This window comes from Tympanuchus pallidicinctus, unplaced genomic scaffold (genome assembly GCF_026119805.1).
Source record: "Tympanuchus pallidicinctus isolate F22 unplaced genomic scaffold, pur_lepc_1.0 scaffold20, whole genome shotgun sequence".
NCBI lineage: Eukaryota > Metazoa > Chordata > Aves > Galliformes > Phasianidae > Tympanuchus > Tympanuchus pallidicinctus.
Window position 1 is genome coordinate 13,568,034 of NW_026294722.1, and position 14,009 is coordinate 13,582,042.

Below are 14,009 nucleotides of genomic sequence, written 5' to 3' on the forward strand. Positions count from 1 at the left end.
GGCAGCCCGAGCGGCCCGGGGTGCTGCCGGCTGTAACCGGTAACCGCCCGCTCGCGGGAGCGTGTCTGCGAGCCGGCCTCAGCCCGCTCCGTTTTCGCGTCTTTGCGGCCTTCCGTCCTCAGGAGGGCTCCCCTCCTGCCGGCGGCATCTCGTCGAGGCGTCCACAGTGAAACCCAGCGGGCTGCAAGCACAGCCCGCGGGAGCTTGGAAGTCAGGCTGGGGAAATGCAGGTGCACCTCCGTGAGGCACGCAGAGAGCCTGAAACCTCAGCGCTGCGCTCCGGCCTTAACGGACACTGCTTGCTTTAGGGCCGTGCCAGGCTGTTTAAGAAAGTGACATCAGCAGAACTCCCTTGCTGGACCAAACCCAAGGATAAACGTTTGCCGTGCAGTTTGCCGTCGTAATGCCTGCTGAGCTGCACCACCCTGACAGCAGCTGCTCTAGCTGGGGTCTGACAGCCCAGAAGAGAGATCACAGGAAACTCTTCTGGCAGTGCCGCACCAGAATGCATTTGCTCCTCTCCTCAGAATGAGCTTAGGACAGGGAAAACCTTCCTCATGTTCCTTCCTGCCAGGAACCACTGCTTCTAGGTGGGAGCCAAAGCCACATTCCTACAGGGCCAAAGCAAGTGAGCCTCCCAGAACCTGTAAGCAGCACAGCCTCCTTTGCATCGTCACAGGACCACGCAAGGATGCAGCCTGCTTATGGAACTGCACACTGGCAGCTGCAGCTCCCACCACCCAGCTCAGCTCTTCTTCTCCACTTTGCAGCCCTGCAGCAGCACAGCCTCCCAGCAGTCAAAATTCAGTCCTGCAAGAAACCAAGAGCACAGAGCAAGCGTGCTGAGGCCTGAATGGACAGCATGGCTTATACAGGGACAGCACTGTTTGTCCTGCTTCTTACAGCCTGGATGTGAGCATTGGCTACCACTTCCACTACAAACGCTTCTGTCTCCTGAAAGCACAGCAGTTGAGCGTGCAACACAAGAGACCTAAGAAACCCAGAGAGTTGCTGGCTAAGATATTTACTAAAAGTCAGACTCTTGAAGGAATCTCAGCTTCCCAATATTCTGCAAAACTTTAAAGACCAGAGGATACAGAAGCTGCACAGCGGGTTATCCAGGTGACATTTATTAGAGCACTTCAAGTATACAGCGATTCCCCCATGGCTGCAGATGCCAGTAGCGAAGAGCGACTAAGAATTGGCAGGCTATGTAATCACCACTGGAAATTAATGCTTTCAGCTGAAGTAAGAGGGAAATAAAAAAAGGCATCAGACTAAAAGGTTGATCAAGTTCAGGGATGGGGAGGAGCAAATGTAGCTCGTTTGAGATCGTTTACCTAATTTGGCAACTCACACGTAGCAGAAGCTGCCTGCTATTGCATGTTCCCTCGGCATCCCAAGGACATAAGTCACCCAGGGGTGTTTTTCTCCTCCGAGAGCAGCCAGCATTCTCCCTGGTAAAGGAAAGCCACCTGCACAGGTGGGTCAGTGCTGGAGCCCCAGCTCAGCAGCTGGAGAATCAAATTCCCAGCTTTGCATGCTCATTTCCACCAAGAAAGCAGCACAGACTTCCACCAAGGGATGCCAAAACCATCAGCTCCTCACTACAAGGCAGCTTTAGGTCAGGATTCCTGCTGGATAAACGGGCTGTGGTTTACAGAAGCAAGAACCACATGGCAGCTAGGCTGCTAAGTCCTCAGGCAAAAACAAGGACCGTGCATTTCTCAGTCACTACTTGTGAAATACAGTCCTTAAAAACACTTCTAAAGCAGAGACTCCTCACCAAAGCATAAAAAGGGCATGAGTAGGAAGGAGCTGAGCTGTGGTGTGACCAACTCAGAGAGCACCTTGCAAACCAGAGGCCATGTGCTTCTCTGGATCTGCCCGATTCGCCGATCAGTAGTTATACACGTAAGATGTTAGCTGCCTCGATTGTGTTGGTCTCCTGCAGTTATTAACAAGGAACAGCTGAAGCTGGCTGAAATAAAAAAAAGCTTTTAAAGACAAGTGAAAAAGGATTCAAATGCCTACCATTCCAAGTGCACCTGCACAATGACGGTTCCTCGAGACCACTGAGCTCTGAGGTAAGTGTTGGCAATTCCATAATCAGGCCAGCAAAACCCAGCGGTGTTTCCAAGCTTCCGGAACATGTTTTAAGTTAAACATTTGTTAACAAAATTAATCACAGCTCTTTCTAGCAAAGTTGTTTAGAAATTTGTCTTCGGCAAGGACTATTTGAAAATTCCGGTGAACAAATGATTAGTAAGTAAAACAAACTATGAGAAATTGTACCAACACAGTCTGTTTAATCAATTCAGATCTGATTACTACCAAAAATGCTGAGGGCAGCCACTGAACTCATATTCTGGTGCTGCAGGGCCTTCCTTCACCAACCTTGCAATCTCTTTTTAAAAACCTGTCTGCATAAAGGACAACAGTGGAAGACACGTGAGAACATAATGACAGATTCCAGATACAGGGCACACATACATTAAATTAACGGATTCCATCTTCAGCATACAGGAGTTTGATACAATTACTGGCTAGAGTCGCAGAAAGTCGAAGATCTGAACAGTCTTGAACCACTTCCACAAATTCCAATGGCTTTTGATAGTTCTAATAATTAACGGGTATATAAAACGGAGTCAGACTGGCTGCTCCAGCAGAAGGCGTGGGGCTCTTCCATGCTGATCAGAAGGAAGTTGATTGGACTTCCCCAGCCTTCCCACCAGTCTGCTAAAGGTGATGATTTATTAAAACCTTCCTGATTTACTGACAACTGATTTAACAGGCAAAAGCTGCAGACCGTGTCAATCATAGTGGATGGCAGTATAGAAGATTATCCAAACAACCTGTGGAGAAGAAAGGAAGAGAAGGTTGTTTTCATGCCTCTGGAGAGGGTTTGAACACTGACAAGTTCATGCCTCACTGATGGGGGGTCTGAATTCCAGTTCTGGGAGTGCATCAGAGAGGCCCTGGGATTTCCATGCACCACAAATGGTGCCATTCATCTCGCCTGGCTTCCAGAGTGATTGATATAGCTACAATAAGTCCCACCACAGTCCCTCCAGCCATCTAGGAACACCACCACATCGAGTCACGTGGCATTCAGGCACCTGGGGAAGGGGAGTGATGGCAGTTCTTCCCATGAAGCTCGCTTCTCAGATGATGTTAACATATCTCTTCTACCAGTGCCCCAGCTTTTCTTCCAGACCCTCAGAAAGTTTACCAACACGATTCACAAACCAACTTAAAGAAAGCAAGAGATGTTACCAGAAACAGTGCAAAAGATGTCATGAATCCTTCCTTTGTTAGCTCCCACGTGCCCCCGTACTCCTCCTCATCTATCTGTTGGAAGCTACTGAAGTAGAGGTACAGAACACCAGCATTGATCAGGCAGAATCTGGAAGAAAGATTAGGAACTGTCATTTTCATTGCACGTGCAGTATGCCACAAGGCAACGTATGAAATGTCAGCAGAGAAGAGGTGAAAGGGAGCACTATCCCTGTCACTTTACACGGGCAGCTCAGTGTCTTCCTTACAAGAGCCCCTTCAGGTCAGCAGCTGGGTTTGGATGAGGCACAACCTACAGCAACTAAGGCTCAACAGACAGCGATCAGAAGCTGGAAATACCAGCAGATCTGCAAATCCTGCAGATCAGCAATAGTCCTGCTCCCACCACAGAATCCCATTTCCTTGCACACACTGATTTTGAGGCTGCCAAAAGGGAGGAGTGTTAGGAGACAATGGAGACAAAAAAAATGAGACCTCCCATTTGTTCTTAGACCAGTTTGGCCTTATATTACTCTAACTTCAGGCTGAGACAATCTCACAAGGGACAAGTATGTGCTCTGGACAGAAAGCTATAGGAAGGGCCCTACTTGAAGATATGCAGGTTCAAATACCAGCAGCAAGCTGCAAGCAGCTGCTCAACCACATATCATAGAGCAACTGCATGCACGATTCTAGAAGCTTTTAGTTTCCCAAATTATACTACGTTTTTATTTCCAACACGTAGCACAGAAATGGGCGCATGCACCTGAAGACGCCTTGGGAACAAATGGATGACTGAGTACAAGCAATGCTTCCCAACTCCTCTCCTCATCATCTATTAGCAGAAGCACTTCAGATGCAACTGTCTGCATGTAGCTACTGCGCTTCTGTTACAGCACCGTTGTCCTGCAGCTCATTTCCTTAAGTTCCAAACTTCAGGGTTTTTTTAGAGGCAGGCAGCAACACTCCCTCCATCCCCTCAGCACAGCTAGGGCAGGTCATTCCATTTTCCTCAAGAAAAGCTCCAGAGCTGAGAGCTGTTTTTAGAGGCCTTAATTAAGCAGAGACATTTGCAAAGAGACTCCCCAGCGTTTCCTGTCACTTCTCTGAAGCCCCCTTTTACACATGCACAAATAGGACACTTCACAAGTCAGCTGAGCTCCTTCCACCCCCATCTTCTTTAACAACGCTAAAAGAAATGAAAAACAAAGTAAAAAAAGCGTTAGCTCAAGGAGAGAGAAAGGAGCTGATGAAGGTGTCAGGGTTTGAATTTCCTGACAAATAGCAGCCTGGAATGCAATGCTGGGTTTGAGACACAGGGCAAACGCAGGGGCTGCGCCCAGCTGTATTGACAGCACAGGCTGCAAACAGACAAGAAGCCGGGACCAAACGTGGGAAAGCACACGGGGCAGAAAAGGGAAGGAGCCTTACATTGCGATCCCCACGAATCCCTTCAGAGGGACCACCCCCCAGATGACTCCCAGAATAACCGCGATGATCTGCCGGAACCAGTAGATGACATCTAAGAACTCGTCCTGAGGAGAGAAAGCGAAACGAGGCTTCTGTTTTCTTCGTCAATTGTCGGACAGCAGCTTAAGCCGCGGCCCGGCCCCGAGCCCCCGCCTCCAGCGCCCCACAGACCGAAGCGGCTCCCCGACGGCCGCACGGCCAGGACCGCCGACCGCGACAGCGCGGAAGCGGAGCTCGGGAGGCCGCAGGACGGCGGTGCCGGCGGCGCTTCCCCGGAGCCTCCCAACGCCGCCCCCCCGCCCGCCGGCCCGGCCGAGTCGCGCACCTTGTCGTGCCAGGCGGAGTCGCTGCGCAGCGCTTTGCCCCACACGGAGCCGCGCGGCCCGGCCCCGCCGCCGTTGGCCAACGTGTGCTGCTGCGCGTGCGGCGGCTCCTCCCTGCGCCGCGCGCCGCTCATCCTCCCTCCTCTCCTGTCGTTTCCTTTCCTCCCGCCCGGCGGCTCCGCACGGCCCCGGAAGCGGCAGCTGCGCGCCGTCACTCACCCGCGCCCCGCGGCCGCCAATCGCCGCGCTGCCGGGAGACACGTGACCAAAGCGGGCGCCCCGCCCTCCTACGGCGGGCGAGAGGGCTCACGAGGCGGTGCTTCGCCTCGGTACGCCGTGGGAGCGGGGCGGGTGGTGCCGAGCCGGCGCTCCTTACGGCCCCGGGCGGAGTCTGCCTGCTGAGCCCTGCAGGCGGCCGAGAGTCCGGGGCGCTCCGGAACCGGCGCGTTCTCGGCGGAGCGATCGGAGCTGGCCGGGCTGGCTGCGGCCCGGGAGCCAGCTGCGGGCGCCGCGTGTCCCGCACGTGCGGGCACCTCGGAGCCGCTGGGAGAACCCGGCCTCGCAGCGCGACCTGCCGCCTCCGCCCCAGCCCTGCGCAGATCCTTCCTCGGGAGCTGCGCCCTGCTTGCCTGTCCGTGCAGGTCCCCACTCGCAGTGAAGTCCAGTGCTTCGATCATTTCTCCATTAGCAAACAGTGGCCCTAAGGCCCTGCGCTTTTCTGTTGTGCAGCCCAGCATGTGCTTGACTCAGCATTTTTGGAGCCTGGCTGCTTTCTGCTTGCAGGACAAAGCACTGCAGCAGCACCTTGCTATTGACTTTGGCAACAGGCCGCTGAGCTCCTGCACAGGCAGAGGAGTCCTTGTCCTGGACTGCTGTCGTGTCATTCAAATACCAATTCTGTAACATACCTGTGGGCTTCCCAGCACTGCCCCAGCTATCTGTCAGGTCCCTGACTGCATGCTCTGAGGCATTTGCTGCAAGTTGAAGAGGGCGTTCCGAATCACTGGACTCCCACTGTTATGAAGAGGGTAATGTGACAGAAGGAGACCCGTGCTGTATCTCACATAGGAACCTTCACATGTGACATCTACCATGACAGGTTCCCTTGCTGAGGGCTGCTCTGACCCTGCTCCCCTGGGGCTCTGCAGGCATTTGGGGCACTGCAGCCCCCTCTGCCCTCACCCTTCAATGAGAGAGGCACTGAGCACAGCAGTGGCCACGTCTAAAGGACGACAGGACTTTGGGCTGTGTCCTTGGCTTGTAAGGAGTCTCAGCATCCCTGACTCTGTGCTCCTGATCAGTGCCAATTTCCAGGGGTGGAAGCATTTGTGTGATGATGGGACACTTGGGTCTAAACTGATCTAAAACTGACGTGCTAAAAGACTGCCTTGTTTTATCCCAGCTCCATTCCATGACCCACTGCCTCCAGAGAGAAAACCAAGTAAAATTATAGCAGGAAAGAACAAGGAAGAGGCAGAAGAGAGGTGAGAGAAGAAGATGTGGAAATAGGAACAGGCTCCCTTCTGCAGCACACGTTTAGTCAGGGAAGGAGGACAAACAGGGAGCTGGAGGCGCTGTGAGAAGGGAAGGTGGGAAAGGCTGGAAGGGAGGAAGAGGAGTGTGTGCTGGGCATCCCAGCAGCAGCCCTTTGTGAGCATCCAACTGCAGAGGCTGCACAGAGTTTGAGGAGCTGCCACATTCACTGCTGCCCCGGGGCGCAGTGGCCGCTCGCTTCTGGGAGCTGGGGCTGCCGGGCACTGCGCAGACAGCGCTGTGCTCAGGGCGGATGCACGGAAAACCCTTGGGAGCAGCATGGGGCTGCAGCTTAGCTCTCTGCCTCCTGAGATATGTTATTTCCTTTTTTATTCCTTTCCTTTCTTTTCTTTAAAAGGCAAATTTTTTCGGGAAGGCCCCACGTGGAGCTCAGGCTCAGCACAGAGCCCCACAGCCGCGTAGCCCCAGAGCGGCGATTCCCGGTGGGAGGATGAGGTCTGCGGCTCGATATGAACCGCAGCTCGTGTCAGCTCTTGGTCCCGCTCGCCCTCACCCTTCCGCAGGCTGAGTTCTGGCCCCGGGGAAACGAGGCAAATCCCCCCGGGTCGCCGTCGGAGCCCCCACGAGCCACGGGCTGGAATCACCTTTGGGTGCCCCCTCCATCTCCCGTGTCAGCGGCCACGCGTGGGCCTCCCGGCCGTCCTTCCCTCTATGTACAGCCGACAGCGCACCCCGCCGCCCCGGCCCCGCCGCATTCTTCTGCCTTGTATGGGCCGAGCCGGGCCGGGAGGGGCGGGACGAGGGGTCCGGCACCGCCCCGACCCCAGCCCGCGCCTAGGGCCGCGCCGCCGGCCGGGGGCGCAGAGCAGCGCCGTCGGTCCTGCAGCTGCCCCGCTCCGGCCCAGGTGAGAGCGGTGCCGTCCGGGCGGACCTGCCCGCGACCCTGGGCGGCGGCGGGGCGAGGGGGAACCGGGCGGCCCCGACGGAGCGGGTGGGAGGGATGCGGGGCACGGCCGGGGGGCAGCTCGGGAAAGGTCTGCGGGGCACGAGGGCGCAGCCGGGGGGCACCGACCGCGCTGCTGCAGCCTGGGGAACGGGAGGAGTCCCGCGACCCTCGCGGGAAGAGGAGCGCCTCTCGGGTCCCCGTCCCGTACGGGGCGTTCCCCGGGGGAAGGCGAGGAGCGATCCCGAGCGCAGCTCTCGGCGGTTGCGGTGACCGCAGCCGGGACCCGTCCCGCGCTGTCACGGGGCTCTGTTCAATCCTTCCCGGAGCGTCTGTTCCCCGGGTCTTACTGATGGCCGGAGCCCAAACCGAGATGCGTGCGTGATGCTCCAGAGATCTCCCACGAGACCTGTGAGCAACTTCAAGCAATAAACTGTCAGAAGGCAGAAATGCTTTATTTAGCTCTTTTTCCTCAGAGGCGGGGGAACTTTTTTGCCCAAGAAAACTTCAGGTCCCCTTGGCTTCCTCCGCTCCGCTCCCTGCATGCCTTTTTGGAACAAAATGTTTTTACAAACGTGATAAAAGCCAGGGAGGTTCTTAGCCATGGAGAAAGCAGCAGCTGGGGCAGCATTCTTTGGAGCGGAACATCCTGAAGTGTCAACAACCGCTGCTGCTTACCAAAGATGGTCGGTTTCTTCAGTCACTCGAATTTTTTCCCCTCGTCACTGGCAGGCTCTGCGCTACTGTAGGAGGAGTTTGCTGCCGCCTCCCCCCAACGCACTGAGGCCGGATTCCCCCCTGAGGTGAGCTCCTTCATTCCCTGGGAAGACGGCAGAGCGTGGGGCCACGCAGCCTTCCTGCCCCGTGCTGCTGGGTGCTCTCTGCTCCCAGCCCTGCGCATGGCAGAAGGGCCGTGTGTGGTGTGGTTCCACATGCGTGGTCAAATATCCTGTGTGTGCAGCGAGGACAGAGCCGAGCAGTGCTGCACCCCGGCTGGGGTTCTAGTGGCAGGGAGGAACGGGCAGCTCAGCTTCCAGCACGCTCACCTTTCAGTAAAGGCTGTGTGTTTTGGCTTGCTGCTGCTTGAAACAGACTCTCAAAGGGGCCATTGTTTATTCCCACGGGGCTGTACCCAGGAGCAGTGCAGGCTGTTTGAATCGACCTTCAGAAGGTGTATGCCCTGTGTCTGAGTGACGGGGTGTCGTGCAGATGATGCCCTTCCCTCCCGCAAGCAGCCCTGCACAGTGGCACTCTCTGCAGTTGGATACCCAGCCTTGCAGGAGTCACCCTTGGGACACCCTTAGCAGCACAGGAGCACCCAGCATCATATCTGCACCACACTGAGCCATGCAGTAGCTGGAAGGCCAAGGTCCCCCTGTCCCCTTTGTGTCAGTGGCTTCATGCCAGCCAGGCCTGCCAGGAGCCCCTGCAGTTGCTTGCCCAGCAGCAGCTCTCTTCTGGTTTATTATTTTTTCTTGGGACAAGAGGCTTAAGTGATACATGAGATCTGGTGTGGGCAGGAGGGGCTGGGAAGGGCCTCATGCTCTGGCAGCATGAGGATGTCCCTTCAGCTTGTCTGCCCGCCCCCAGCATGGCCAGGCACTGCACTGGGGTGAAGCCACTTGCTTTTTACCAACGAGGAAATGTATGGCAGCTTATTTTACTGATAACAGCCTGTCTTTGCTCCTTCTCTTTAAAACTGCATCTATTTTCTACAGTAACTTTTCAAGCCGGGCCCGTGGCTGTGTGGGGCTGCCTCTTTAGAGGGGAAGGTACGAGCCCTGTGATGCAGGAGGCAGGTGGCAGAAGGGCTAAGGTGAGCTGGTGGCTGCATTCATGCAGCGCGGAGCTCCGTGGCTCCATTGCCAGTGATGGGCAGATCCTGGTCTGGTGCAGCCCTGGGATGGGCCTTTCGCCGAAGCAGGGCCCATCACTGTGGCTTTTCCTCTTGCTGCAGAGAAGCTGGATGCTCGGCCCCGCAGTGTACAGGGCGTTATGCCCCAGAGCTGCCCAAACTCTTCTGGCATTGGGTTTTCTGATCAGCCAGTGCCTCACAGCCAGACCCTGGGGCTGCGTGGTGCAGGGCTGCCATCGGGCCCTCCAACAGGGCACGGACAGCCTGGGTCAGCTGCACAGCACTCCTCCTCCAGAGCACCTTCCCTGCACCCAGCCCCAGGGTCTCTTTCTGAGCCATAGGCAGCCCCAAGAAGCAGAAATGAAACGATCAGGAGCTGGTCCTTAGGACCAAACACCTTCCCAGGGAATTTTTTGGATCAAACGGCGGAATCAAACAGAAAAAAGCCACGTGCTGCCCAAATTGCACTTAGTCCCCCCAGCAAGAACCTTCTCGGGGGGCTCATGCCGAGCCATGCTCGTGCTGCCTGGTCACAGCTGGAGCTGCGTAAATATTTGGGTAGTATTAATACATGTGGTGAGAGCAAAACTCCTGCTTATTTCTTCTGCTAATAGCTCTGCTCGTTGCTCTCTGTGGTTGGGAGGCACAGTGCTGGCTGAGCTGCGTTCTGCCGGCAGAGCTTTTATTGCTGGGTCTGCGCTGGCACAGCAGATCGGGGGGGGACTGAGCTCCTCCACACAGACTGGCGCCCACACTGCTGGGAGGGCCACAGGCAGGCACACTCCCGGGTCAGGCAGGGGCAATGCTGTTGTTGCTTTGCACTGCTAAATGTGATGTGGCCCTCAGCTGCTCTGCGTCCCCTGCCAGAGCAGAGCACAGGGACAGCGCTGCCACCAAGGCATGAGGTGCACGCTCTGCTCCTCCTCTCCATTGAGGAACTTTCTGTTAGCACTGCTCCCTGCCGTGCAGCAGGCAGGGACTCCCTGTCCCTGATGGGGAAGTTGAGGTTTGGGGCTGCCTGCAAAGCAGTGGCTGTGGTGGAAGCACAAGAATCTGGGCAGTGGATTGACTTCACCCAGGTTCTCTCTCAGGGCCGTGCTGCATGGCAGCTGATGCCAGGAAGGTCCCTGTGTTGGGTCTGTCTCTGATGGCAGCTTCCTGAGCTTCACTTTTTGGGATTTGACCGGTTGAGGTCTGAGCATCCTCTTCCTGGGCTGCGCTGGTGGTGGCCAGTGCTGCAGGGCCCTCCATAAGGATTGGGGATGGGCCCCGGTGCCCATGCTGCAGGTGTATCAGGCACTGATCCGGCTCCAAACCGCTGCTCGAAGGCTCTGAAGGGGTTCGGGCACCATCTGCTCATCCCAGAGCCCACTCTCTCTCCCCACGGCAAGGCAGTGGCCGCCTGCGATGCTGTCCCTGCTGGGTCTCGGACTGCCCTGGCTGAGCCCGCTGAGGGAACGTCCATCCGTCCGTGCAGTGCAGAGGTCTTGCTGTTGACCCCTCCCTGCCCCCTGCCTGGCTCTTCTCGTCTCCTGTCGCTCATAATACCTACCATCTACGCGGTCCTCCGTCCCCGCCGTTCCGCGGCCGCTCCCCTGCACCCCCGGCGCTGCCCTCGCCCCCCACCTGCCTTCGGTGGCTCTCCCGTGGACAGATCCGGGTGCGGGCAGCCGGAGCGGGGCGGAGGGGGCGGGGAGGCGGTGGCATGCGAGGAATGCGCCCGCAGCGATAACCCCGGGCACCGGCAAAGCCTCGGCCCTGCGAGGAGGGGCTCCGGCACGAGGAGGGGGTGGTTGCGTGGCGTGGGAGGGGCCGCGTCGAAACCCCAGGGGGCGCCTGGGAGGCAGCCGTGGCGGTGCTGGGTTTGGCACGGAGGGGGCAGCCAACAAACAGGTCTGGGGGCAGAGGATGTGGGCACGGGGACAGCCCTGCAACGCGTTGGGAACGGGGGCAGAGAGCTGCTCCTGGAACCTCACAAGGTGCTCGGCAAAGCCCGGGTCTCCCTGTCCCCACGTCCTACCCTGCGACCGCATTATCTCACTGTTGCCTAACTTGGTGACAGCCAGTGAAACTGAGGGATAGAGCTGGTGAGTGGCGTTTGTGCAGCAACACAGGGAAGCTGTGTCCCTCTGCTGCCCTCTAACAGCCCTGCCCTGCCCCCAGGTGCCACCACAGCTGCCAACATGTCCAGCAAACGTGCCAAAGCCAAGACCACCAAGAAGCGCCCGCAGCGCGCCACCTCCAACGTCTTCGCTATGTTTGACCAGTCACAGATCCAGGAGTTCAAGGAAGCTTTCAACATGATCGACCAGAACCGTGACGGGTTCATCGACAAGGAGGATCTGCATGACATGCTGGCTTCCATGGGTGAGGAGACCCTCCCCTACCCCTCCCCAAATCCCCCAGTCCCATTTCCCTCACGCCTCCTTGGCCAGCTGCTTGTGGGTCACAGGAACAGTGAGGGCTCCTGGTCAGCGTGCAGTGAGCCCGCTGTTGGGGTGGCACTGGGGCACAACCCTCCTGCTTTGGGCCAGTTTGGTTCTGCAAAAGCTGGAGAGACGTCCTCTGGTGCACTGATTGGCCTTGAAAGTCTGCTTGTGGAGGTGCCCAAGGGTCTGTTGTTCTTACAGCTGCATTCACTGGTAAGGACAGGTCCTTGCCTCTGCTGGGGCTGGAGCAGCTCTGCACAAGGAGCAGCTGGGGGCTGGAGTGGTGCCAGCCCAAAGTGTCACCAGGACAAAGCCTTTTTGTTGCTCATAGCCTGTGTGACAGGACAGACCTGTCCCATGCTAGCTTGCATGGCTGGGTCAGTGTGGTTAGGGGGCTCCCAACCCAGCACTCACAGGCTCCTCCACAAGGGATGGAGCAGAATGCAGCCTCCTGCTGGCCACAGAGTCCCATATGGGAGATGGCTTCAAGCTGTGGATGGGTGAGGTCTGTGTCTGTGCTGGCAGGGGACTGCAGCAGGTGGGTCCTGGACTGGTGGCAGCACTGAGCCAAGCAGAGCCCTCCAAGCAGGCTGGCAGCTTGGGGAAGATGTGCGCTTCCCAGCCTCTCTGGCTCAGTACTGCCTGGCACAGGGGCTCTTGGGGATGAGACCAAACCCAGCAGTGCAGCCATGCTGCCCACCCAGATCCTGCCCCCTCACTGTCCCCCTCTTGGCCCCATGCCATGATGGAAGGAGCTCTGTCAATCATTGATCTGGTGGCTGGATCTGTTCTGAAGGTCCCACCTGGAAAAGAAAGCACAAGAGGGCCACGCACTGAGTGCGTCAGGGCTATGCTTGGCAGAGGCCAACCCTAGTGCTTTACTGGGAGCCATGCATGGGACACAGTATCATGGAGAGGGACTGAGCAGGAGCAGTGGATGCTGTGAAATCCATCCCTGTGCTCATGGCATCTGTGAATGAGCCCCCAAACCCACCTCCTGTGGTAGTCGGTGGCTGGCAAGAACACTGGAAGCTGTCATACTCAAGCTTGTGCTCAGGGTTCTGCCCTGCAGCCCTGGGGAAGGGTAGGTGGTGAACTCCATCCAGTCTGGTGATGCAACAGCAAGGGCACATCTCCAGGGCAGCCTGGGGCGGTTGTGGTCAGCTCAGGCACTATTCGGGCAGGTAATAACTAAAAACAATGGAAAAATCCTTGGGAGTCTGCCATAGCTGAGCTCTGCGGGCAGTATGGGCTTGGGGATGGCCTTGGGTACGGGACCCACACCCTGCCTGTGCCCGGCAGGAAAGAACCCCACTGACGAGTACCTGGAGGGCATGATGAGTGAGGCACCAGGGCCCATCAACTTCACCATGTTCCTCACCATGTTTGGGGAGAAGCTGAACGGCACCGACCCAGAGGATGTCATCCGCAATGCCTTTGCCTGCTTCGACGAGGAGGCGACAGGTACAACCTGGGGAGTGCCTGCAGGCGGCTCAGGCTGTGGGCAGGGCTGGGAGCCGGTGGAGGGGTCTGCACTCACGCTGCCCTCACACGCCGATGCTGTCCCTGCCATCCCCACAGGGTTCATTCACGAGGACCATCTGCGTGAACTGCTGACCACCATGGGGGACAGGTTCACCGATGAGGAGGTGGACGAGATGTACCGGGAGGCGCCCATCGACAAGAAGGGCAACTTCAATTACGTGGAGTTCACCCGCATCCTGAAGCACGGAGCCAAGGACAAGGACGATTAGAGCCGAGAGCTGCCCCCCGCCTCCCGCACGTGCCACCCGCATCCCCGCCCCTCGCTGCCCAGCCCCACCGCAGGCTCCCCCTGGCCGGGCCGGCGCCCTGCTCCATGTCGTGCGGCCATCGCGTGCCCGCCTGTCCTCTCCCATTGCCCCGGGATCCCGGCCAGGCTCCCCCCTCCCCCACGCTCCGCCGCTCCTCTCGCTCAGCAGGAGGGTCCGGACAGGGGCAGGCAGCCCGGGGAGCGCTGGCCGGGGGGGTTCCGGCTGGCTCAAAGCAGTGCAATCCCTCTCCCAGAGGACCTAACACTGAAAGAAGCTCTCCCCTTTCCTCCCACACTCCCTTCCTTTAGGAAAGAAAGAAAAGAACACTTTGTTTCTTCCTCTTTGGCTGTTTTATGGCTTTAGAGCCTGTGATCTAAGCGATTCAGAAAGCTGAAGCAGCCTATAAAGTCTGACGGGTGTGACACA

General features: G+C 57.4%; 2 protein-coding genes across 3 annotated transcripts; one reads left to right on the plus strand and one right to left on the minus strand.

The window, feature by feature from the left end:
- Positions 1 to 1,109: 1,109 nt before the first annotated feature.
- RAB5IF (RAB5 interacting factor) lies at positions 1,110 to 5,264 on the minus strand. The gene is made up of 4 exons (XM_052683714.1): positions 5,072 to 5,264; positions 4,708 to 4,811; positions 3,277 to 3,406; positions 1,110 to 2,855 (listed from the first exon to the last, which is right to left on the minus strand). The coding sequence occupies exons 1-4, from the start codon at positions 5,201 to 5,203 to the stop codon at positions 2,814 to 2,816; spliced, it is 408 nt and encodes a 135-aa protein (XP_052539674.1). The 5' UTR covers positions 5,204 to 5,264; the 3' UTR covers positions 1,110 to 2,813.
- Positions 5,265 to 7,361: 2,097 nt separating this feature from the next.
- Positions 7,362 to 14,009, plus strand: MYL9 (myosin light chain 9). 2 transcript variants are annotated; one of them, XM_052683712.1, is made up of 5 exons: positions 7,362 to 7,468; positions 8,239 to 8,309; positions 11,525 to 11,728; positions 13,093 to 13,254; positions 13,372 to 14,009. In XM_052683712.1, the coding sequence occupies exons 3-5, from the start codon at positions 11,545 to 11,547 to the stop codon at positions 13,542 to 13,544; spliced, it is 519 nt and encodes a 172-aa protein (XP_052539672.1). In that variant the 5' UTR covers positions 7,362 to 7,468; positions 8,239 to 8,309; positions 11,525 to 11,544; the 3' UTR covers positions 13,545 to 14,009. The 2 variants fall into 2 exon arrangements, with proteins under 2 accessions (XP_052539672.1, XP_052539673.1); XM_052683713.1 differs by lacking the exon at positions 8,239 to 8,309 and having other exon boundaries at positions 7,374 to 7,468.